General features: G+C 32.0%; 2 protein-coding genes across 4 annotated transcripts; both read left to right on the top strand.

The window, feature by feature from the left end:
* Nucleotides 54-2,642, top strand: LOC104762447 (protein LATERAL ORGAN BOUNDARIES-like). 2 transcript variants are annotated; one of them, XM_010485730.2, is made up of 2 exons: nt 54-321; nt 1,881-2,642. In XM_010485730.2, exon 2 carries the CDS (start codon nt 1,909-1,911, stop codon nt 2,467-2,469), a length of 561 nt encoding a protein of 186 aa, XP_010484032.1. In that variant the 5' UTR covers nt 54-321; nt 1,881-1,908; the 3' UTR covers nt 2,470-2,642. The 2 variants fall into 2 exon arrangements, with proteins under 2 accessions (XP_010484032.1, XP_010484031.1); XM_010485729.2 differs by having other exon boundaries at nt 54-325.
* Nucleotides 16,456-19,100, top strand: LOC104762446 (jmjC domain-containing protein 4-like). Of its 2 annotated transcripts, none has more exons than XM_010485728.2 (9): nt 16,456-16,799; nt 16,958-17,092; nt 17,177-17,339; nt 17,438-17,555; nt 17,662-17,731; nt 17,814-17,894; nt 17,981-18,037; nt 18,132-18,243; nt 18,593-19,100. In XM_010485728.2, exons 1-9 carry the CDS (start codon nt 16,590-16,592, stop codon nt 19,027-19,029), a joined length of 1,383 nt encoding a protein of 460 aa, XP_010484030.1. In that variant the 5' UTR covers nt 16,456-16,589; the 3' UTR covers nt 19,030-19,100. The 2 variants fall into 2 exon arrangements, with proteins under 2 accessions (XP_010484030.1, XP_010484029.1); XM_010485727.2 differs by having other exon boundaries at nt 18,111-18,243.

The following is a 23,250-nucleotide window of genomic DNA, read 5'->3' as shown; positions in this document are numbered from 1 at the left end:
TTAATTGTTCATTTGTTATTATTACACTTTGTCTTTTGCTCTTTCTTCTTCTTCTCCACTAAAATTTTTCTCTATTTTTTTCCTTTTTATTTGTTTGTTTGGTTTCTTTAAATTCTGATCTTCTATACAAATCTTTCTCAATTCTTCTTGAAATTAGGGTTTCCCTTTCTTTGAGAGGGCTAAAACCCTAATATCTCTCTCTTTGACTAAAGAGTTAAGCCTACTCTATCTACTTTGGAAGCGAAATTCAAAGGCTAAGAAAAAAAGCCCTTGAAAGAGGAAGAAAGATACAAGATCCTCAAAGAACATAAAGATCTAAAGGCAGGTATATATATAAATCTATACATATACGCTTTAATTTGATGTATTTATCTAAATAAATCCTAGATTTATGCATAGCTTCCTTTCATCAAAGACGTAGTCAATTTCTAATCTATGTTTTTATTTTCTATGTTCTACGTGCTATTGCTTATATATATGTGTGTATCCACGCATTTTCACTTTCATCGTTCTGTCACTTTCTTTTGAATTTCTACTCTAATAAAGACTTAAAAAGGTGATCTAATTGTAGCACATGAGACAAAGATATGTAAACACATGTGTAACAAACCTTCATCATAATATGTTATCTCTTTGAATTGGAACTCTAAAGTTTATATACATATATCCAAATTAGTATATATAGACTTAAGGTCAGTGGAATTGCTTCATCTCCACAAGGGAAAGGAGGGATAGAAGGGAAAGAGAAGGAGAGGGACAGATTTTAATAACTGATTTACTAAAGACAACTTTGAAATTCCCATGACCAAGTTTAATTTTGGGGCATACAAATAGAATTTAAACAATGAATTACCTTTCTTAAGTTAATTAGTTTCTTTTTAACAAAGCTAGGGTTGAAGAGAGAGATCGGAAGATGAAGAAGATGATAAAGCACATAAGGGCATGCACAATTTAATTAGAATGAAAAAATGTTTGATTTGGGTAATATATGTCGTATATATATCTATATATATATATATATATATAACAAAAAAAAATTATATGTAGCATTAATATAAATACTAGAGGGATACACAATCATCTGAATCTGACATTTAAAAAAAACTAATTTGACTTTTTTTTTGTCCAGGGAGTTTCGGTACAAACATTTCACTCTCATATAGTTTGAATTTAGTCTTCAACTGATCCACATGTATGTCGTCTTATATACGTTAGAAATAAAAGTGTGTGTGGGTACGTACTATGTAACGCAAATTTTGATAATTTAGCTAAATTTTCTGGATTCTACTTTAAATCATTGTCTCCTTATTTCTGGAGGGAACTTAAGAAGCTATATATATATATATAGCTTCAGACCAGGATTCCTAAATTATTTATATATTTTGAAAAATTATAGCTAGCAAATATAATTTTTGTCAATAAGGTTTAGTAAGAAAAATATTCAGAGACTAGAATTTTAATTTTAACCTTTTAAATGATAGCTTAGTTCATTGGGAAAACACATTATGTAAAACCAAAGTAACTAATAGTTTCCAGCATGTCCTGGAGAATCTCGTGTTCTTAACATGTTCATTAAATCTTCAATTTGGATTTAGGTTTTTGTAAATATATATAGTATGCATGATTTTCGTTTCCTTAGATTGAATGTTGGACATTTTTTTTTGTTAAAAAGACTTAGAAATATTTTTTTTTTAAAAGGAACAATATAACCATTCTAATTTAAGTTTAAAGAAGATGAGTTATATGAAAAGAAACACAACCTTGGAGTTTAGCAAATTCAGCTTATATATATATATATATATATGTGTTTGTGACTGTATAAATGCGTATTTAACTTCTTTTTGTCATGCTAAATGTTTTTTTAACTTAATATATATTAGGTGTAAGAAACCAAAGAAAAAAACACAAATGGCGTCGTCATCAAACTCATACAACTCACCATGCGCGGCGTGCAAGTTTCTTCGCCGGAAATGCATGCCGGGATGCATATTCGCGCCATATTTTCCACCGGAGGAGCCACACAAATTCGCCAACGTCCACAAAATCTTCGGAGCAAGCAACGTCACGAAGCTCCTCAATGAGCTCCTCCCTCACCAACGTGAAGATGCAGTCAACTCTTTAGCCTACGAGGCCGAGGCACGTGTCCGTGACCCTGTCTATGGCTGCGTTGGAGCCATCTCTTATCTCCAGAGACAAGTCCATAGGCTTCAGAAGGAGCTCGACGCTGCTAATGCTGACTTGGCACATTATGGTTTGTCTACGTCAGCCGGCGGAACACCGGGCAACGTCGTGGACTTGGTTTTCCAGCCTCAGCCGCTTCAGTCGCAGCAACCACCTCCGCTGAATCCTGTTTATCGACTTTCAGGGGTGAATCCGGTGATGAATCAGCTGCCACGTGGCACCGGAGGGTCGTATGGGACTTTTCTTCCTTGGAACAATGGTCATGATCAGCAAGGAGGTAACATGTGAGTGTTTATAACTTATGTGTACTCATCCTCTCATCTCTCTCTTTCTATATATTTATGAGTGTGGTACGAATACTACTATATTATTTTTTCAATGCATGGACTGTGTGGTACGAATGTTTTATTTATGGGCGGGATGAATTTCCTGTCGAAGTATAAATGCATGGACTGTTCTTATTTATTTATGATATGCTATATACATTATTGTTTATTATTATTATTCGTTTGGTCTTATACAACATCTAAGCTAGGATGTAGTTATGTTAAATGATTAAAAGTTGATTTTGATTTTGTAAGCTATATACAGAAATACTTCTTTTCTTTTGATTTTGTAATATTATAGGTACCTAAGATGTTATTCTACCCCTTTCATTCTAATTACTGTTTTATAAATATTAAGGTTAATATTTACTAGTTTTGTATTTTGGTTTTTTAATATTACATGAATATCTAGAATTTTGTTCATTATGAAACAAGATATTTATTTATCATGAAACGGAAAAGAGCTTTTCTAGTGGCTTTGATGAATTATATTAGTATTTCATCAACATTTATAAATAATATGGTGCTGATTGTTATTGCCTTGGTGGGTTCAATACCTAAACTAGGATGGTAGTTGTGCGTGGATGCATGTTTGAGAGACGTTAAGGGTGCTAATAATTGAGGGATACTGTTTTACTATATATATTAGCTTAACTTCTTTAACTATATATCGTTAAAAAAAAAGAAGTTTGTGAATGATATATAGAAGTGGTACTAATGGTATGATTGTTTACCTGATATATATATATATATATATATATATATATATATATTCAAGTGTGTGTATGACTGTATGTGTATATGTGTGCAGTGTGTGTATATATATATTATCAGTTATGTATTAAAAAAAATTTAGCGGGTAGAGCGACGACGGCTAGGCATGTGGATTACGAAATTTCCTTTCTCTTTACAAATAAAGATATAGTTTTGGGCTGTCAAAAAATATAATAACAATACTGTATATAGTTTTGGTTATAAAGTTGTTGACAAACAAAAAATATAGTCTAGGTTATTAGTATATTATTGTGGGTGCAGCCTTTCTGTCATATAAAATATGATCGTCATAGTGTTAATGCATGAAAATATTGATAGTAATTACTATTGAATTCTTCTTCTTCCTTTTTTAATCTGATTATGGAGTCATCATATGAATTTTTTTATATGCCAAATATAGTCCAAGTCATGAGTAGTGAAATTGAAGTAGCAATTTATACAAAAAGGGACAATTTTGGGATTTAAATTCCGTACAAAAACAAAAGTATGTTTGTCACATAGTCCCTTTTTTTTTTTGTCAACATTTTGTTTTATTTGCAATACAAGAAAGTGAGCATTTTGGAACTAAAAATGATGTTTTATAATATACTGTATGTAACTAGAATATGGTGGTTCCAAAATGCTCACTTTCTTGTATTGCAAATACAAACTTTATATGAATATGAAACTTTATACATATCGTATAACATCATATTCATATAATATGAATACAGTTTGTATAAAGTTTCATATTCATATAAAGTTTGTAAAAATGATGTTATATAATATACATATATCGTATCCTGCATACATTCATTTTTTGTTTCGTAAACCTACTTGGATGCCTAATTTTTGGTCTATACGTACATAACTACATAAGGCAAACCTTATACTATAATTAAAGTCGAAAGTTTGGTGTATATATATATATATATACTATCGAAGCTTGTGAATTGCAATAAATAGCACTTAGTGGTATAAGTAGCATTATTTTTCCCCCCAAAATTTTTTTTAATTAATTTGTCGAAAGACAGTAACATCTGTTTCTTCTGCCAAATCTAGTTAATTTAACAAGCGTAGTTTAACAAGTAATTCTATATAAGCCCATAATTACCACTCTTTTTATCTAGGCCCAAACAAATACATCATCATATCCAAAATTAAAACAACTCTTTGCCATTTCTTTTTCAACCCCATTCATTTATATATTCTGTAAGTTTTCAATTAGTTTTAGAATTTGAGGTGATATGCTAATTTGAAAGGCATACAGTTTTGAAGGTATCTCTAGAGATAGATATACTCGTTAAACATCTAACAAAGACAAGTTAAATAAAAAGGAAAAAATGTGCTTAAAAAAAAAGAAAAAAAGAATAGCATAGCCCATGGGAAGTAAATATTTTTTTTTTGGCTGCAACGAGGACTATGTATCATCAGAATAAAGGTTCACGCTCTTATATTTGGACCAAAAAAAAAAGAAGAAGATAAAAATTTATCTGACAACGGAAGAGTGCATATGTTATTGTATCAGATAGATAAATTATGTATAAATATATGTATTATTTAAATGTTGGAAAAGGACTTTTGGATATTGTTGCGGAGAAAATAATAGGAACTCATCGAGAATCCATCAAACCCATCAATCAGTCGATGTCTTTAAAGACGTGAAAAGGAAGCAAACTCTGAGTTTCTGCCTTTGAGCTAAACTACAAAAACCCAACAAGACATTTTCTTTTTCCATTGTGCATTAATGCGGGTCCGATCCTTTGCTACTTTTTACAATTATAATTCATCAAAAACTTAATATATACATATATCTGTACATATATACACATATATCTAAAAACAAGTAGAAATTTAGTTTCGACTAGAGTCAAAAAAATTCGAAGTCCGAGGATTAAATCAATCTTTTCATACCCAATGGTTTTCAGATTAGTCCTTTCAGTTATTAAAAATACGAAAATAGTTGTATCATATATATATATATATATTAGTTGTATAATTTTCACGAGAAATAACATATATAGATGAGCTTCCATGTTTTTTAGTGTGCATTTGGAAATAGTTGGTGTATTTGATGATATATATATATATGATCTTTAGTCTTTTTATAAAAAAAGAAAATAAATAAAGAATGATCTTTAATCTTCCAATGATTGGTTTGCAAGAATATTAGGATTCAATAATGATAGAACAATAAATTAATAACGTTATAACCGCCGACCATTGTCTCGATAAATTCTAATAATAGTGGGTTGAGATTTGGATTTGGAATATGCCTCCTTTTTGTTCCACTTTATCTAGTATAATTCTTTCACAATCATAATTTATATTTCTAGATTTAAGACTGATTAAACAAAATGTTAAGAGTGATTGTTCCAAAAAAAGAAAGTTGTTAAGACTATATATAAACTGGTATTTTCTTTCCATATAGATTTCTGGACGACATACTTGAGACTATTATTTGCTTTATATATATTCCATACTTAGTAGTGGATGTCAGATCAGTAAGTTCTTTGACATTAAGTTTTGTTTGAGAATTTGACACAACTAAACTAAGGAAATATATGAGAATGTGAAGGCATACATACATACATACTCCTTTCTGTAGTTTGACTGTTCACAAAAATACGTAAAACTTTGGTAAACTGATAACTAAAATAAATGCTCACTCAAGTGTTAATTTTTAATTTGATAAATAATTTTTGTGAAATACCTGAAAGAGTTATCAGACGATTTATAGTATCAAACAAAAGTCGGTATCAACAACTGCTAACACTAACCTGGTGCATGAAAATGTTAATATATGTGTTCTTTATCAGTTATTTAGAGCAACTATATATTGGTATATTAAAATAACATTACTCCACTTACTTAGTCCACTAATGCATTGTTGTTGTTGTTGCTATTTATATGCATGCCTTTGAAAGGAAATCATGGCAACAATTATTGAGAACTCTTTTGTCAATCATAAGCACTATTCAGGATTCATAAGATCTGAATTCCCAACTATTTCAGCCATCGTGTCATACGAATAGATTATACTAAAAATGGAAAATATAATAATAATCATGATTGTTAAAGCCGCATGCATTGAACAGAACCACAAAAATGATTGATTGATAGATGGATACATACGAGAATCTGAGGATTTGAAAGAGGTCCAGTTAGATTTCTGAAAAAGAATATGTGAAGTGTGTTTCCATATAAAATAATTTCAATTTGATTAGCAGTTTCTTTGTCTTAAGCAGAAAGGAGAGATGATAATGTTCATCGATTAATAGAGTTTTGTTTGACTAATCTTTTGACTGAATTATACTAATGAAAAGGCAAATATTCTCAGTTGAGTTGCATTACTGAATCCAACCGACACACTTGACGAAATCCACATGGAATTAAAAATTAGGCTGATGTTGATGTTAAGACTTTTATGCCAAAGCAAAAATGTTTAGAAAAAGATCTGAAATTATTTTGAAAACGGTTCTGAAACATTTACGAACCAAGCCGGGGGGTCTAAACATTTTTTGTTTGGTAGTTTGTTAGAAAATTTAAAATAAAATTATGTTACTTTTGGGTTTTGATAAACTAAAATAAAGGAATGAGGTTACCAAAAAAAAAAANATAAGGGATATTTTCTAAAAATACCCCTTTTCATATGTCATTTTTCAAAAATATTTTTTTATATTATCAATTTTTAAAAATACCCATTTTCTATGTATAAAATTATTAAATTCTAAGTACTAAACTCCAAATACTTAATTATATCCCCTCAAAATTATACCCTAAATGTAAAATAGATAACCCAAACCAAAAAAAAATCTAAAAATTAATTTAACATATTGTAATTGTATAAAAGAAGAAAAAAATTAAATTATTAAAAAACTTATATTTTTCAAAAGGGATATCCTAAAAAAAGCTTTTCTAACAAATTCTCAAAAAATAAAAATTAAAAAAATGATATTAATTATAAAAAGGGAGATTCTCAAAAATAGCACCAAAATAAGTTTTTTCCAAACTTAGCACAATATCTCTAAAATTCCAAAAATAACACCAATTAATCTTTTAAAATTAAATCCTAAATTTAAAATACTAAACCGTACCCCTCAAAACTATACCGTAAATGTGAAATTGAGAACCCAAACCTAAAAAACAAAATTCTAAAAATTAATTTTAAATATTTTAATGTGTTAAATAGTGCTTTTTTGAAATTTATGGAATGTGTGCTATAATTGTCCATAAAACTTGTTTTAGTGCTATTTTAGGGTATTTCTCTTATAGAAATCATCTCTGAATTAAATTCTTTACTTTTTATGTAAATCTTGGGAATTTAAAAACTAATTACTTTTGCCAGAAAAAAATAATTACTTTTTCTGAAAAGAAATAATTACTAACGCCAAACTGATTCAAAGGAAATTAGTTTCTAACTGTCTAGAAATTTTACAAAATAGTAAATCAGTGCTAATATTAGAAAAAAAAAATTGGATGAAAGAAAACTCACAACAAATTGTTGTCAAAGTCTGTAAATTAACATCTGCTTGAACCATTACGGAAGTAAGCAGAAAGCTTTCACCATAATCGCTTAGCCAACAAGTAGGTTGAGGAATGTTATAAACTCTTAAAAGAGTTCTATAACATTAAACTATATATATACACTCACAAACAACAATCAAATCAGACAGGAACTTACATTGTTCGAAGAAGCTAAGCTGAGATACTTATTATATTGGTAACGTCCTTAGGGCGATAGCTAGGATCTGTGAATTACTACTCTCTACGTCGAAATGTTCCTCTGTCGTGTAGCTGATTTATATAATTTGCCAAAAACCTTGGATTCCTTTTTCTATGAACCAAACATACGCTCCCATGCATGAAAGATAACATTAAATCCAATAAAGAGTAGACCAGTCTCAAATAAAAAGGCTCACACTTATATATAAAGAGTACGACTAAATCCCAAAAATCCCAAAATTGGGGATATCATAATTTAGTGTCATTGTCAAACCTGACTAAACAAACTCAGCAATCTATTTTTATCTTTCCGGTGTCATACCGATAGTGATACTAGCAAGTACCAAAAAAGAATGACCTGATGAATGGGCTTCGTCTCCGAAATGGATCACAACGAAGACAACCATATGTAGATACAAACTAAATTATACAAATTTTAAACAAACATAGAAGAATACAAGTGGCCGAACACAAGCGAGCCGAGATTCTTATTGACTACGCAAATTAAGACTTCATCTGTGTTGGTTTGTGGTCGGTTTATGCCCATGATTTGGCAGCATACCAAACCGGTTTAATTGAACCGGGGTAATTAAGAAGTTGTTTTTCAAAAAATGCGAAACTCGTTTGTGGCTGTTCGTGAAGTCTCTTGCCTTGTATATAAAAGGAGAATTACGCATAGACATGAAAATAACTTGGACAACACTTGTGTCCATTGACGTAGAGAGAGAGAGTAAAACGTCATAGAGAGAGAAAGCTTCGAGAGAGCAACGAAAAGAACATTTGAACGGTGGCTTATGGTTGATTTCCATTTGTGATTTCAACTCTGATTTCTGCATCAATTCTTAGAAGATTTCATGCTATATTCGTCACTAAACCGGCCAAGGTACGTTTCCGGTTTCACACTTCCGCATAGAAATTTGTTACAATCTGAAAGAGAGCCAATATAGTCGAACATGTGGACATGAAGAGTGAAACCATGTGGCGGCAACCACACCACCACTGTTTCTCCAAAAAAACTTGGTTTAAAATTGAAATATCACTTAAAATATTTGTTCATCGATCCCATTTTCACATGAATCTAAAGAAACTTATTATTATTATTATTAATATTCATCTTATTATAGATATCAGTTAACATGTATAAGAAAAAAAGGAAATATCCATAACTAGAATTTTTGAATTATATCTACACTCGCATTTCTTCCATCCCTTTAGTCTTCATCCTGCATTATTTATCACCATATATTACAAACCCTGTCAATTATACTATTACACAACACACACACATACATACATGCATATATACATTTAAAGAAATAGTTTAAAGAGAAAGAGATTTACTGCGAGTGTGAAGTTGAGTGAAAGGTATATGTAGATGAAGGATGCTCGCATTGGCCATACACTCTTTAAAGCAGTTTGACGTGAACTCTGGATCGCTGCATGTGATTTCACATTTGAATATACACAAATGATCTACTGTTTCTGTTCCAATTACAGCCAAAACGATCATCATGATCACCACCACCACAGCCAATTTCTTTTCCATTTCTCTCCTTAATTTGAAAATATGTATATAATATGATATAGAATGCCTATATTTACTCAGTGGGAACGAAGTTTTGTCTATTTATAAAGAAAAAATCACCAATCCTCGGTGGGGGTTATTAGTTTGAGATTTATATAGAGTTTTAAAGATTTTAAATGTTATGTAGAATCTGTTGTTATTGGATTAAGATTTTGCTAAACTCTGTTAAAGTTTAGTGTTATTAGTTTGTGATTTGTAAAAAGTCATTTAAAATCTAACAAACTTGGGTTATTGGATTCCGACTTTTATAAAGTCATTAAAAGTTTTTTATTATTCAATGAATAAAATAAAAGAATCTAGAATTGTTAATGAATTCAATTATTATGTTATTGGTTCATGATTTTAGACACTTTCTTTACAAAATAAAGTCATGAAAAATGTCACAAAAATACATGGATTGTTTGGAACACTTTACAAGATTTTAGAAAACTAATCAACAAAACTCTCTAGTGATCTTTAACAATTTTTCACTTATTCACTTTTAATGATTTTGTTGAACTCTTCAAATTTTTTTATAAATTAGAATCCAGTAACCAACCCTTTAACTTCATTCTGTTAACTTTATATATATGTTAGTCAAGCCATTAAAATGGTAACTTGGAAAATTGACTGTAGAACTCTTAACAATCGCATATGCAAAATTTTTTATTGGCTATTTCAAAGAGAGACTCTGACCAATAATAACCATATGTATTATGTAACACACCATTTAAAGTAGAAAATAACATTAGAAGATTTTAGTTACGTATAAAATTGACCCATCCTGTTCCAGAATTCAACACGTCACCGTTTGATCTACAGTAAGCCATTACATATTGGGCCAATAAATGAGCCGTACCAATTCATTAGCCGCAGCATTTTAGAATAATATAACCCAAACACCACGTTTTATGTGAGGAAGTTTGTAAGAGCGTCATTAGTGGTTGTTGCTCTCTGGTTGCTTTACCAAAATTTTAATGCATAAAAAATAGAAAATATTTATAAGATAAGAGTGAGAAGAGAAATCGTTTCTCACATTGCTGTGGGAAGCAAGGATTCTTATACTGTTTATACAACTGTCCACTTATTATTGGTTTACGCTTATTTCAATTAAAATACTTTTTTTTTGAGCAACGCTCGTGAATTCCACCCTTAATGATGGTCTAAGTGAGTTAGAGAGTCTCTTTGGTTCTTCACCTGTCGTTATCAACTGTACCGGCGCTTTGATCGGAGGTTCTTCACCGGTGGTAGCTACGAAATTTTCTGAGAGTTGGGGGAAATGAGAATAGAGATTATAGGTCAAATTGAGAAAATCAATGGTAACGATTTGAGTTACGACGCTTTTGCGGAGAGATACTTAGCCAAGAACCAGTCAGTAGTAATCTCCGGTCTCACGACGATTGGAGAGCTCGGGAAGATTGGGTTTATAAGAATGGATCTTTAGGCTGATGTTGATGTTAAGACTTTTATGCCAAAGCAAAAATGTTTAGAAAGGATCTGAAATTATTTTGAAAACGGTTCTGAAACATTTACGAACCAAGCCGGGGGGTCTAAACATTTTTTGTTTGGTAGTTTGTTAGAAAATTTAAAATAAAATTATGTTACTTTTGGGTTTTGATAAACTAAAATAAAGGAATGAGGTTACCAAAAAAAAAAAGAACTAAAGAAACGATATTAATTAGAAAAAAAACGTCTCTGAATTAAATTCTGAACGTTTTATGTAGATATTGTGAATTTAAAAATTAATTACTTTTGCCCCAAAAAAATAATTACTAACACCAAACTGATTCAAAGGAAATTAAATATTACAAAATAGTAATTCAGTGTGAATATTAGAAAAAAGTTAGATGAAAGAAACCTAACAACAAGTTGTTGTCAGAAGTCTTTAAATTAACATCTGCTTGAACCATTACGAAAGTAAACAGAAAGCACCTTAATCGCTTAGCCAACAAGTAGGTTGAGCAATGTTATAAACTCTTACAAGAGTTCAACATGACATTAAACTATATATATACACTCACAAACAACGATCAAATCATACAGGAACTTACATTGTTCGAAGAAGCTAAGCTGAGATACTTATTATATTGGTAACGTCCTTAAGGCGATAGCTAGGATCTGTGAAATACTACTCTCTACGTCATGATCCTCTATCGTGTTGCTGATTTTGTAATTTGCAAAAAACCTTGGATTCCTTGTTCTGTGAACCAAACATGCTTGTGTTCGCGTTCCTCGAATTTAAAGATTTTCTGATAAAGATTTTCCGAGTGTACAACTCAGAGAAGTCACATACAAGTTTGGTGTTAGAATTTCCTTCATAAATATTTTATTCATCTCCGATCCGTAGTGCAATCTGAATGAAAATTGACGAGACTTATTTTTTATTTTAATTTTTTTTTCTAACTCTGTTGCTTAGATGCATATCTAATTATCTATGTTTGCCAACGGTCCAACTAATGTGTAACTCTTTAAATTTGTAAAATAATAGTAATAAGTTAGAGAAAAAAATATCTGTGTTTGTCATCTACTGATTTACAAGTTTACGACAAATCATTTTTTTTTTTTTGCAAATCAGTAGATGTCGCTATGTTCTCCGAATTTATAATACTTGTTCATCCCATATAATTTTCGCATGAATATGAGAAATCTTGTTTTTTTTATTATTAAATCTTGTTATATATATATATATATATGTTTTCTTAAACATACAGAAAAAAAAGTAAGTGTGATAGATTGCTGTCAAAAAAAAAAGTAAGTGAAAGATTCAATCATGAAAAATTTGGAAAACTTTCTCGATGCTTTGATTCTTCAATCACTCTAGTCTTCATCCTGCATCATCACCATAAAAACCATGCAATTAATTTCATTAATCATTATATACACACATATATATTGTCATAGTCACACACGAATGCTATATATATAGAAGAGAGAGAGAGAGAGAGTTACTGCGAATGGGGAAGTAGAGTGAAAGGTATTAGCAGGTGGAAAGCATTTCCTTCGTACACAGTCCGTATAGCATTCCCGAAAGTAAAAGTAATGATGACCACTATTGCAGAAAGATCTACATTCCTCTTCACATGGGATCTCGCATTCCCTTTCTACACATAGTTTGTAGCATCCTGGCATGGAGGGTATAGCGCATGATGATCGACAATTCAATTCACATGTAATATCTTCTGCTTTTCCTCCAATGGCAACCATCACTACTACCAAAACCAACATCATCACAACAGTACTCCACTTGTTCTCCATTTTTCTCTTCTTATTTTTTATTTTGCTTCAAAATTTATTCGTATATATATGATGGAAAGCTCTCAGTCGATGTATATATACAATATAAAGATGGAATGACCAAATCTTTTGTATTGTTTCCGTTACATGTCATGTAATTTCTATGACGAGCCTTAATTATAGCAAGTCATTTATTTGTGAAGCGTTCAAACTTTGAGTAGCTTACAAAATGCATATGGAAACATAAAACTATTATTTTGCATTTTGTAAGCTACTCAAATTTATATGTCTGTTACAGCACATGCATGATCATGCATCATGCATACTAAATTTTGCATAATGCAAAATAATTTATATGTCTTCTTCTGTCTGTTACAGCAAATGCATGATCACAAACAATATTTTATACTATTATCAATTTATTGTTTTGTAATATATCCAAATCCCATATATATACCATTTACTGATTGTTATTATTGATAAAAGTCATTTATTGTAAATATAATTGCACCGTTTATCCTTTAAACTCACCGGATTATCATGCATCCTTTCATTTTCACTTAGAATGAGAGTAATAACAAGATTATACTGATCACCTGATTTTGCCTTGTTCTTTGTCGTCTCGTTCTATTAGTTAAAGCTTAAAAACAATGAACCTATAAGGGGTGCTTACGATCCCATGCATGAAAAATAACAATAAATCCAATAGTTAAAGAGTTCTGGGATATTCAGGCTAGAAGTTCTGATTCGTGGCTATGGAAAGATCTACTTAAGCTCAGTGACCTAGCCAAAAATTTTATCGGTTATACTGTGCGCAATGGAGCTACGGCCTGGTTCTGGCATGACAAATGGACAAATTTGGGCCCTTTGATACACTACTTGGGAGAAGATGGACCTCGACTCCTGCGAGTCCCCAGAAATGCAAAGGTTCGGGATGCCTGCAACCGGGATGGGTGGAGGTTACCAAATCCAAGGTCTGATCAGGCACTTTCTCTTTCAATTCACCTATCCTCCATTGATCTTCCCTCTTCCTCTAAGCTTGAGGACTCTTTTGAGTGGTTAATTGAGGATAAACCTATTGGAAATTACTCTTCAAGCAAAACTTGGAAGATTTTAAGACCGAGAGAGGAGAACAAAAGCTGGGCTGATCTTGTGTGGTTCAAAGGCGCTACTCAATTTCTGGATAGCAAATATGGACAGGCTTCCAACGTTTACTCGACTTGCCTCTTGGGGCATGCAAGTCTCAGTAAACTGTTGTCTATGCTCTTCAGCAAGTGAGACTAGAGATCATCTATTCCTTCATTGCTCTTTCTCTAAAGTTATCTGGGAAGCAGCACTGCAAAGGATTAGACAGCAGAACGTCCATTTTGCAACTTGGTCCTCTATGTTAAACTGGGCAAAGGGAAGCAACGACTCTTCACCACGTACTATACGCCTGCTGCTTGTTCATTCGATTGTGTACAATGTTTGGAGACAGCAAAATAATCTTCTTCACAACCAAGTCATCATTCCGCCTCTCACCATCTTCAAGCACATTGTTAGGCAAATCATCAACTCTATTTCAGCAAGGAGTACTAGGAAGAATTTCCATAATCTGATGCTTTCTTGGATCTAAACTTCAGGTCATCTTTTATCCTACAAGAGATTGGTTTCTCAACAGTGATGCTCTGTTTTTTCATTTTTTTTGGCAGAGTTCACATGTTATGTTGTAATTTTTTTGTAACATGTAAACCTTCATTATATGATATTAACTTTTGAGCAAAAATAGTTAAAGAGTAGACCAGTATCAAATAAAAAGGTTCACACTTTATAAAAGAGTACGACTAAATCCCAAAAATCCCAAAATTGGGGATATCAACATAATTTGGTGTCATTGTCAAACCTAACTAAACAAACTCAGCAATAATTTTTTTTTTTTTTTGGTATACCAGTGTTATACCGATATATAGTGATACTAGCTAGTACCACAAAAAGAATGACCTGATGATGGGCTTCTTCTCCGAGATCGATCACAACAAAGACAACCGAGCCGAGATTCTTCTTGGCTACGAAAATTAAGACTTCATCTGAAAGAGAGCCAGTATAGTCGAACATGTGGACATGAAGAGTGAAACCATGTGGCGGCAACCACACCACCACCACTGTTTCTCCAAAAATACTTTGTTTAAAATTGAAATATGATAATATCACTTAAAATATTTGTTCATCGATCCCATTTTCACATGAATCTAAAGAAACTTAATATTATTATTAATATTCATCTTATTATATAGATATCCGTTTACATGTATAAGAAAAAAAGAAAAGAAAACGTAAAGTATCCATAACTAGAATTTTTGAATTATGTCTGCACTCGCATTTCTTCCAACCCTTTAGTCTTCATCCTGCATTATTTGTCACCATATATTACAAACCATGTCAATTTTACTATTACACAAGACACACACACATACACTGATACACACACTCATACATACATGCATATTTACATTCAAAGAAACAGTTTAAAGAGAAAGAGATTTACTGCGAGTGTGAAGTTGAGTGAAAAGTATTTGTAGATGAAGGATGGATGCATTTGGCCATACACTCTTTAAAGCAGATTGACGTGAACTCTGGATCGCGACATGTGATTTCACATTTGAATGTACACAAATGATTTATTGCTTCTGTTCCAATTACAGCCAAAACGATCATCATCATCATCATCACCACCACACTCAATTTCTTCTCCATTTCTCTTCTTAATTTGAAAACTTTATGTATATAATATGATATATAATGTTTATATTTACTGATCAGTGGAAACAAGTTTTCTCTATATATAAAGATAAAATCACCAACCCTTTATCTTTATTCTGGTAACTTTCTATATATGTCAGTCAAGCCATTAAAATGGTAACTTTGAAAATTGACTGTAGAACTCTCAAAATCGCATATGGAACTGACAATTTTTTGACTGGCTATTTCAAAGAGAGACTATTAGCTAGATTGGCAAAGCGTTTTTGCAAGCGTTATGTGTCAAACGCCCATGCTCAACGCCAATCAAAAATAATTTTATCTCTTTCACACGTGTTACAAAAAATGATAACTGCTATAAAAAGTAAAGCGTTATGACGCTGGATTTGAGAGAGTTTGGGGTATTATTTTTAAATAATTATCACTTAAAATATATTAATTTTGAAACAAAAATATTCTGGTAAAAAAATATTTAACTTGAGTCCAAATAATCAACAATATACTCGAATATGGTTTCAATATTCCTTTATGAAGCATATATGGAGAGCTCGTAGATGATTTTTTTTTTTTGCTTTTGTTATTTGTTTCCGAACGAGATGTTTTTTATAATTTTGTTTTTTAATAAAATTAGTGATAAATAAATTTGTTTTTCAAGCATTTTTATTTATTAAAAAAAAATTAGGTCTTCCTCCCCGCCCCCGCTCACAGTTCCCTGCTCCCCGCCCCTACTTCAGCTGCTTACCGTTGTTGCTCCCCTCCCCGCTTTGCCAATCTAGAGTTATGACGACCAATAATAACCATATAAGAAAGGAAACCCATCTGGTTCCGGAATTCAACACGTCACCGTTTAATCTACAGTGAGCCATTACATATTGGGCCAATAAATGGGCCGTACCAATTCATTAACCGCAGCGTGTTAGAATAATTTAACCGAAACACCGCGTTTTATCTGAGGAAGTGAGTTAGAGAGTCTCTTTGGTTCTTCACCTGTCGTTATCAACTTTACCGGCGACTTTGATCGAAGGTTCTTCACCGGTGGTAGCGACGAAAAGTTCTGAGAGTTGGGGGAAATGGGAATAGAGATTATAGGTCAAATTGAGAAAATCAATGGTAAAGATTTGAGTTACGACGCTTTTGCGGAGAGATACTTAGCCAAGAACCAGCCAGTAGTAATCTCCGGTCTCACTGACGATTGGAGAGCTCGGGAAGATTGGGTTTGTAAGAATGGACGCCCTAATCTCCACTTCATTGCCACTCACTTCGGAAAATCCAAAGTTCAGGTAAAAAGGTTCATGCTTTCATAAGACTATTAGTAGCTTTGGTTAGCTTTAGCTCCCATATGCCAAATTCGTTAAAAGGATATAACAAAGATTGAATCTTTTTTGGTTTTGGGAATGAATTGTTTGTTCATTGACTTGGTGGTGTTGGTTATCTACAGGTTGCAGATTGTGATACGAGAGAATTCACAGATCAGAAAAGATTAGAAATGTCTGTTAGTGCCTTTGTGGAGCAATGGGCAAATGATTCTATCAAGGAATCTGTCTTGTATCTGAAAGATTGGCACTTTTTCAAGGTGCATATCTGAGGTTACTTTCTCTTTAGCTTAAGTGAAGCAAAGAGATTGCTTTATAGTGAGAGTTGATTGTGCTGAATGCAGGAGTATCCAGACTATACAGCCTACCAAACGCCGCTGCTGTTTTCTGATGATTGGCTTAATATCTATCTAGACAATTACCATATGCATGAGGATAGAGATAATGTACAGAAGTATGATCAAATTAGCTGCTCTGATTATCGGTTTGTTTATATGGGTGGAAAAGGTCTGAGTAAAAAGATCAAACAAACTGTTTGTGTTGTTGTCTTTTTGAGTGTTTTGGCCTTTGGAGAAAGCTGATAATTTCTGAACTCTTGCTTGCAGGATCTTGGACACCTCTACACGCTGATGTATTTAGATCTTATAGTTGGTCAGCTAATGTTTGTGGTAAAAAAAGATGGCTTTTTCTTCCTCCTTCTCAAAGTCATCTTGTTTATGACAGGAAAGTGTTTTTTTTATCCTATTGGTTATGTAACTTTTCTGTGAATTGTCTGTGATCCACATTTCTTCACTCATGTGTTAGCCTTATAGTTAGATGATTTTTTCAGGTACATGAAGAATTGTGTTTATAACATCTTTGAAGAGGTGAATGAAACTAAATTCCCCGGTTTTAATAAGGTAAAAATCAGCTGGTCTTACCTTCAATCTGTAAGCTCGTCTTTCACCACGTGTTTATTCACATTTTGTGGTTTGCATTCAGACCACCTGGCTTGAATGCATTCAAGAACCCGGTGAAGTTATCTTTGTTCCCAGTGGGTGGCATCATCAAGTATATAACTTGGTATCTCTCTCCCCCTTTCTCTTTCCCTCTCAATGTATGTACACCAACATTGTTTTCTTGAATCTTCTCCAATATGTTTTATACAGGAAGACACGATATCTATAAACCACAATTGGCTTAACGCATACAACCTATCCTGGGTGGTAATGACTTCTCGACTTGTGTTTCTAATTTTCTATATAAGGAAATATGAAACTGAACTAAAATAGGAAGTAGTCATGTTTGGTTGAGTTTCAGTGGGATCTACTGTGGAAGGACTACAAGGACACTGAAGAGTCAATAGAAGACGTCAGAGACATATGTGATGATTTTGAAGCTATTTGCCAGCGTAATCTTGCTGCCAACACAGGTTCATGCGTGACTTATCTCAATTCGACAGATCCGTGTCCTTATATTCTTCCCAATTTATCTCCTTTTCGTAATTTGATTGGTAGTTGAAGCTCTACATTTCTTTCTGAGATCTTTCGAGTGAAAATTTTGAATATGTTTGAGGAATTGAATGCAGAGATTACAGCTATCTGTGTAGGGTGTTTGGAGAACTCACAGTGCAGTAGATAATAAGTGACTCTTTTGGTTGACTGAATGTATTCTTATGAATGTATAATTGAACAATAGATTCAAGAAAACCCTTAAGAGTTTTGGATATATGAACATGAACATCCTTATTTTGACACCGTCTCTTCTATTATCATCTACAGGAATGAATTTGAATGACTTTTTCCTCTTCATGTCACTGTTCTCTTTGGGCAACATGGTTCTCCTGCAGTCTTACTCTGACAAACACAAAACCCCGAAGTCGTGTTCCTCAGCAATGGCACAGAATATGTTATTGAATCTCTCAACTATAAAGAAAACCATGCTGATGATGATATCTGCGGGCGGCGTAACTGCAAAAGAAGTGCATCTGGACATGCGAGAAACACTAGAGAATCCACAGTTTCTCAGTTTGGTCAGAGACATGGGAAGAACTTATGCAATGGTTCACATGGAGGAAGAGGATCAGGTACTCTCTTCGAAAGAGTTATTACAAAAACTCAGTGGTTTTGCAGATCCAAAGATGCAAATATGTTCTCCGAAATATCTTGTTGAAATTATAAATCATCATAATACTTTTTTCTCCCATCTCTTAGCATAAAATTGTGAATATGAACTGAGAACAAAAAAAGAAGAAGAAATAAATATATATATCATCATCACTTTCACTTACTTGTCTCCATATCTTCTTTTTCTTCTTTGGCCTTCACATTTTTGTGTTTCTACACACATTCAATGGAATGAGTAATATTTGTTTGTTTCTTTTGATTTATGAGGTCTATTCCTTGATTACTATTTTTTATGCGATGTTCAAACTTGGCTATTCGAATTTGCATATACGGAACTAAGCAAAAGATGAACTATATATAAAGTAGTAAATTGACTAATTTTATTATTCTATTTTGTAATAAAATCAAAAGGTAAGTCGACAATAATTTTTCAATCTAAAACTTTTATAAACCCTGTGACAAAAAACAAAATAAAATATAATTGATTATTTTCTATGAGATTTTTTTTAATATGATCAATCTCCAGAATTTTTAACTAGATTCATTTCTTACAATCTAACCATCAAAATTGTTAAACTATTAATTTGATTATAGTAAAGGTTTATAATAAACTATCAATTCAACTATCTAACTATTTTGTTGTTCTATTTATATTAATTTTTATGAATATATATATATAAAAAATCATTGAAGTGAATATTACATTTTTGTGGGAAACAAAATCAAATAAAACTTTACATTTTTGAAACATTAAAACATTTTGAGTTTTTGTAAAAAAAAATTGTCAAGTGCTACAACATTTTGAATTTTTGTTAAAATAGTTTTACCACGAAATAAACGGAATATTTTCCATCTATTTACGTTTAGCATATGTGTTTACATTAGCGAACAAACAATCCATCTCCCAATATTATTCACTCAGAGCTAGGATATACTCATTTCACTAGTTTTCAATCAAAGAGAATGCAAACATACAATCCAAGGTTGCCCATTAGTTATTACAACAAACACATATATAACACTAGATTTTCAATCAAAAGTGGTAGATTTGTTCTTCAGAATACCTTGTTGAGTTGATATAAGATCATATGTAATACTTGTTCATCCCATGAATTTGAGAAACCATTTGAGCTATAGCCTGTTAATTGATCTTATTGAATTTTCTTTTACATATATAAAAAGAAAAAGAGTTACATGATGACAAGCCTTGAACCACCCTGATTTATTTCATTCTCTATATCCCCCAAATAACTTGTATTTCAATATTATAAACCTTGTCCATTTCGCTACATGTAGAGATATGAACTTAAGATATATACAAAAACACACAGACACAATCAAGACTAGATTTGCATACATATATTCATATAATATCGGTAGGGTGGTTTCAGGTGGATAGTTGCATTTCTCGATCAGACACAGCTTATGGCAGATCTTTCTGTAGTACCTTAAAATGTCGCTACAGTTAATCACACAGTTCGATTCACATGATCCGTCGTCTGCCTCTACTTCCATGGCTACCATCACCACCAAAATCATCATCATCATCATCACCAAATTCCTCTCCATATCTCTTGTTTCTTCTTTGGCCTTATTTTATGTATTCAATGGACGTTAATTATACATGTGTCTATATATATAACTTGACCAAACCTTTATTGATGGTACACGCATATTTATGGCAAGTCATTTGTTTTTGCATATCTCATGTTGGACTAATTCATATATTTGTGAAATGGTATAGCTAGACATAAATTGAAGTTGAATTTTGAGTGATATATCTATCGAATGAAGTAGCTAAGTTATTTCGTAGAAAGTTGGGATTATTTCATATGCAAACAATCAAAGACTCTTGACTCTTCTACGAACCATAAAACATTTCAAGTTTTCCGATTTTTTTTTTTTTTTTTTTGCCAAGTACAACGATATTTTGAAATGTTGTTAAAATAGTTTTGTCGCAAACAAAACAGAATATTTTCCTTCTATTTACGATTATTATATGTGTTTAAATTAGTAAAAGATTTTTTTTACGCAAACAATCATATTTTATTAAAAACCCTGTGACAAAAAACAAAATGTCAAAAAAAATATATAATTGATTTTTAATGAGTTTTTTTTTCAAAAAAAATATGTCCAAAATCAATCCGGAATTTGTTAACTAGGTTCATTTTTACAATCTTATCATCAAAATTTGTTAGAACTATTAATTTGATTATAGTAAACTTTTAATTCAGTTATCTAATTATTTTGTTGTTTTACTATTTAAGTTAAAATTTTGATGAATATAAAAATAAAAATCATTGAAGTGAATATTATATCTTCGTGGGAAACAAAATCAAATAAAAGTTTACATTTCCGAAGCATAAAACATTTCCTGTTTTGGAAAAAAAGTTTTGCAAAGTACAACGACATTTTGAAGTTATGTTAAAATAGTTTTGCCGCCAAATAAACAGAATATTTTCCTTCTATTTACGATTATTATATGTGTTTAAATTAGCAAAAGATTTTTCTTTTTAATGTGGTTGACATCTTTTATAAAGTACAACACCCTAAATATAAATGCCACCAAACAATCCATCTCCCAAAATTATACACATAGAGCTAGAAAACGATCAGCAAAATTAATTATCCACACAGAGATAGAAAACGATCAGCATATACTCATTTCATTAGTTTTCAATCAAAAGTAAATGCAAACAAACAATCCGAGGTTGCCCAATAGCTATTACAACACATGTATATATACAACACTAGATTTTCAATAAAAAGTAGTAGATTTGTTCTTGAGAAGACTTGAGTTGATATAAGATCATATATATAATACTTGTTCATCCCATGAAGTTGAGTAAAGCATTTGGCTATAGCCTGTTAATTGATCTTATTGGATTTTAATTTCTGTTACATATATAATAAAAAAAGAGTTACATGATAGACAATCCTTGAACAACCACCCTGATTTATTTCATTCTCCCAGATAACTTGTATTTCAATATTATAAACCTTATCCATTTCGCTACATATAGAGATATGAACCTACATATGCACAAACACACACAGACACAATCACGAGTAGATGTGCGTACACATAGTCAGAGAATGTCGGTTTGGTGGTTTCAGGTGGATAGTTGCATTTCTCGACCAGACACTGATTATGGCAGATCTTTCTGGAGTACCTTGAAATTTTCGCTGCAGTGGATCACACAGTTCGATTCACATGATCCGTCGTCTGCCTCTACTTCCATGGCTACTAATACCATCACCACCAAAATCATCATCATCACCACCACGTTCCTCCTCTCCATATCTCTTCTTTCTTCTGTGTGGCCTTATTTTATGTATTCAATGGTCAAGTTAATCTATATTATTAATTTCACAGCATTTTTGAGTAGAAGCCTTAGAGTTCAAAGGTATTTAGAGAGAATTCTAATTAATATAAATAAAATAATAAAAATTAATAAGCTGCTGGCCGAGAAGATGGAAACTATATTATCTCTTAACTCCCTTCGACTTCAACGCCTAATTTCCTACAAATTCAACAACCAATCTATATCAATATATATTATTTTCATATCAATCTTCAATCATATCGTTTAATTCTATCACCAGAAAAATCTAAACTTCCCAACGATAGACAAACCCGTATATTCAGCCTTCTTTATACGCAATCATAACAATCCTTAATTGCAGACTATATAAACACAGTCTCACCAATCATCGAATCAAACAAAAAAAGCTAAATAAATTCATACCTAAAACAATGGCGGCTTCTTTTGCTTTCCTCCGCGACATTCGTCCGTACAAGACTGCATGGAGAATCCAGGTCAAAGTCCTTCATAATTGGCGCCAGTGTACAGCTGCCACAGGAGAAACACTTGAACTCATTTTGGCTGACGAGATTGTGAGTATCATTTTCATTTAGTCTATTCTTTTCATAACTTTCTCTGCCCTCACTACTTTATATTCTATATTATAGGGAATGAAAATACACGGGTCCACGAAAAAAGACTTGGTCAACCGTTACGTCAACCACCTGACCATTGGCTCATGGAGGTTCATCGAGACCTTCTCAATCACTCATGCGGTTGGTCAGTTTCGTCCTACCACTCATTTGTACAAACTCAGTTTTGTCAATGGGATCTATGTTGTTATTAGTGATCCTAAGTCCGACTCAAACTTCCTAAGCTTGACAAAGTTTGCAAGAGTTGAGGATCCAGACCTTAACACTAACATGTTGATTGGTAAATTTCATTGTTTTTTTTTATTATATTCTTAAAGTATCTATGATTTCAAAACATTAAAGTCCTCTTATGGTT

Source organism: Camelina sativa, chromosome 18 (genome assembly GCF_000633955.1).
Source record: "Camelina sativa cultivar DH55 chromosome 18, Cs, whole genome shotgun sequence".
NCBI lineage: Eukaryota > Viridiplantae > Streptophyta > Magnoliopsida > Brassicales > Brassicaceae > Camelina > Camelina sativa.
This window is presented reverse-complemented; position numbering and strand designations above follow the sequence as displayed.

What these genes read in the sequence shown, in the direction of transcription:
- LOC104762446 (XM_010485727.2), top strand. Translation starts at nt 16,590, where the DNA reads ATGGGAATAGAGATTATAGGTCAAATTGAGAAAATCAATGGTAAAGAT. An exon ending in AGTCATCTTGTTTATGACAG is followed by an intron (nt 17,556 to 17,661) that starts GAAAGTGTTTTT and finishes TGATTTTTTCAG; the next exon opens with GTACATGAAGAATTGTGTTT. An exon ending in ATCATCAAGTATATAACTTG is followed by an intron (nt 17,895 to 17,980) that starts GTATCTCTCTCC and finishes TGTTTTATACAG; the next exon opens with GAAGACACGATATCTATAAA.
- LOC104762447 (XM_010485730.2), top strand. Translation starts at nt 1,909, where the DNA reads ATGGCGTCGTCATCAAACTCATACAACTCACCATGCGCGGCGTGCAAG.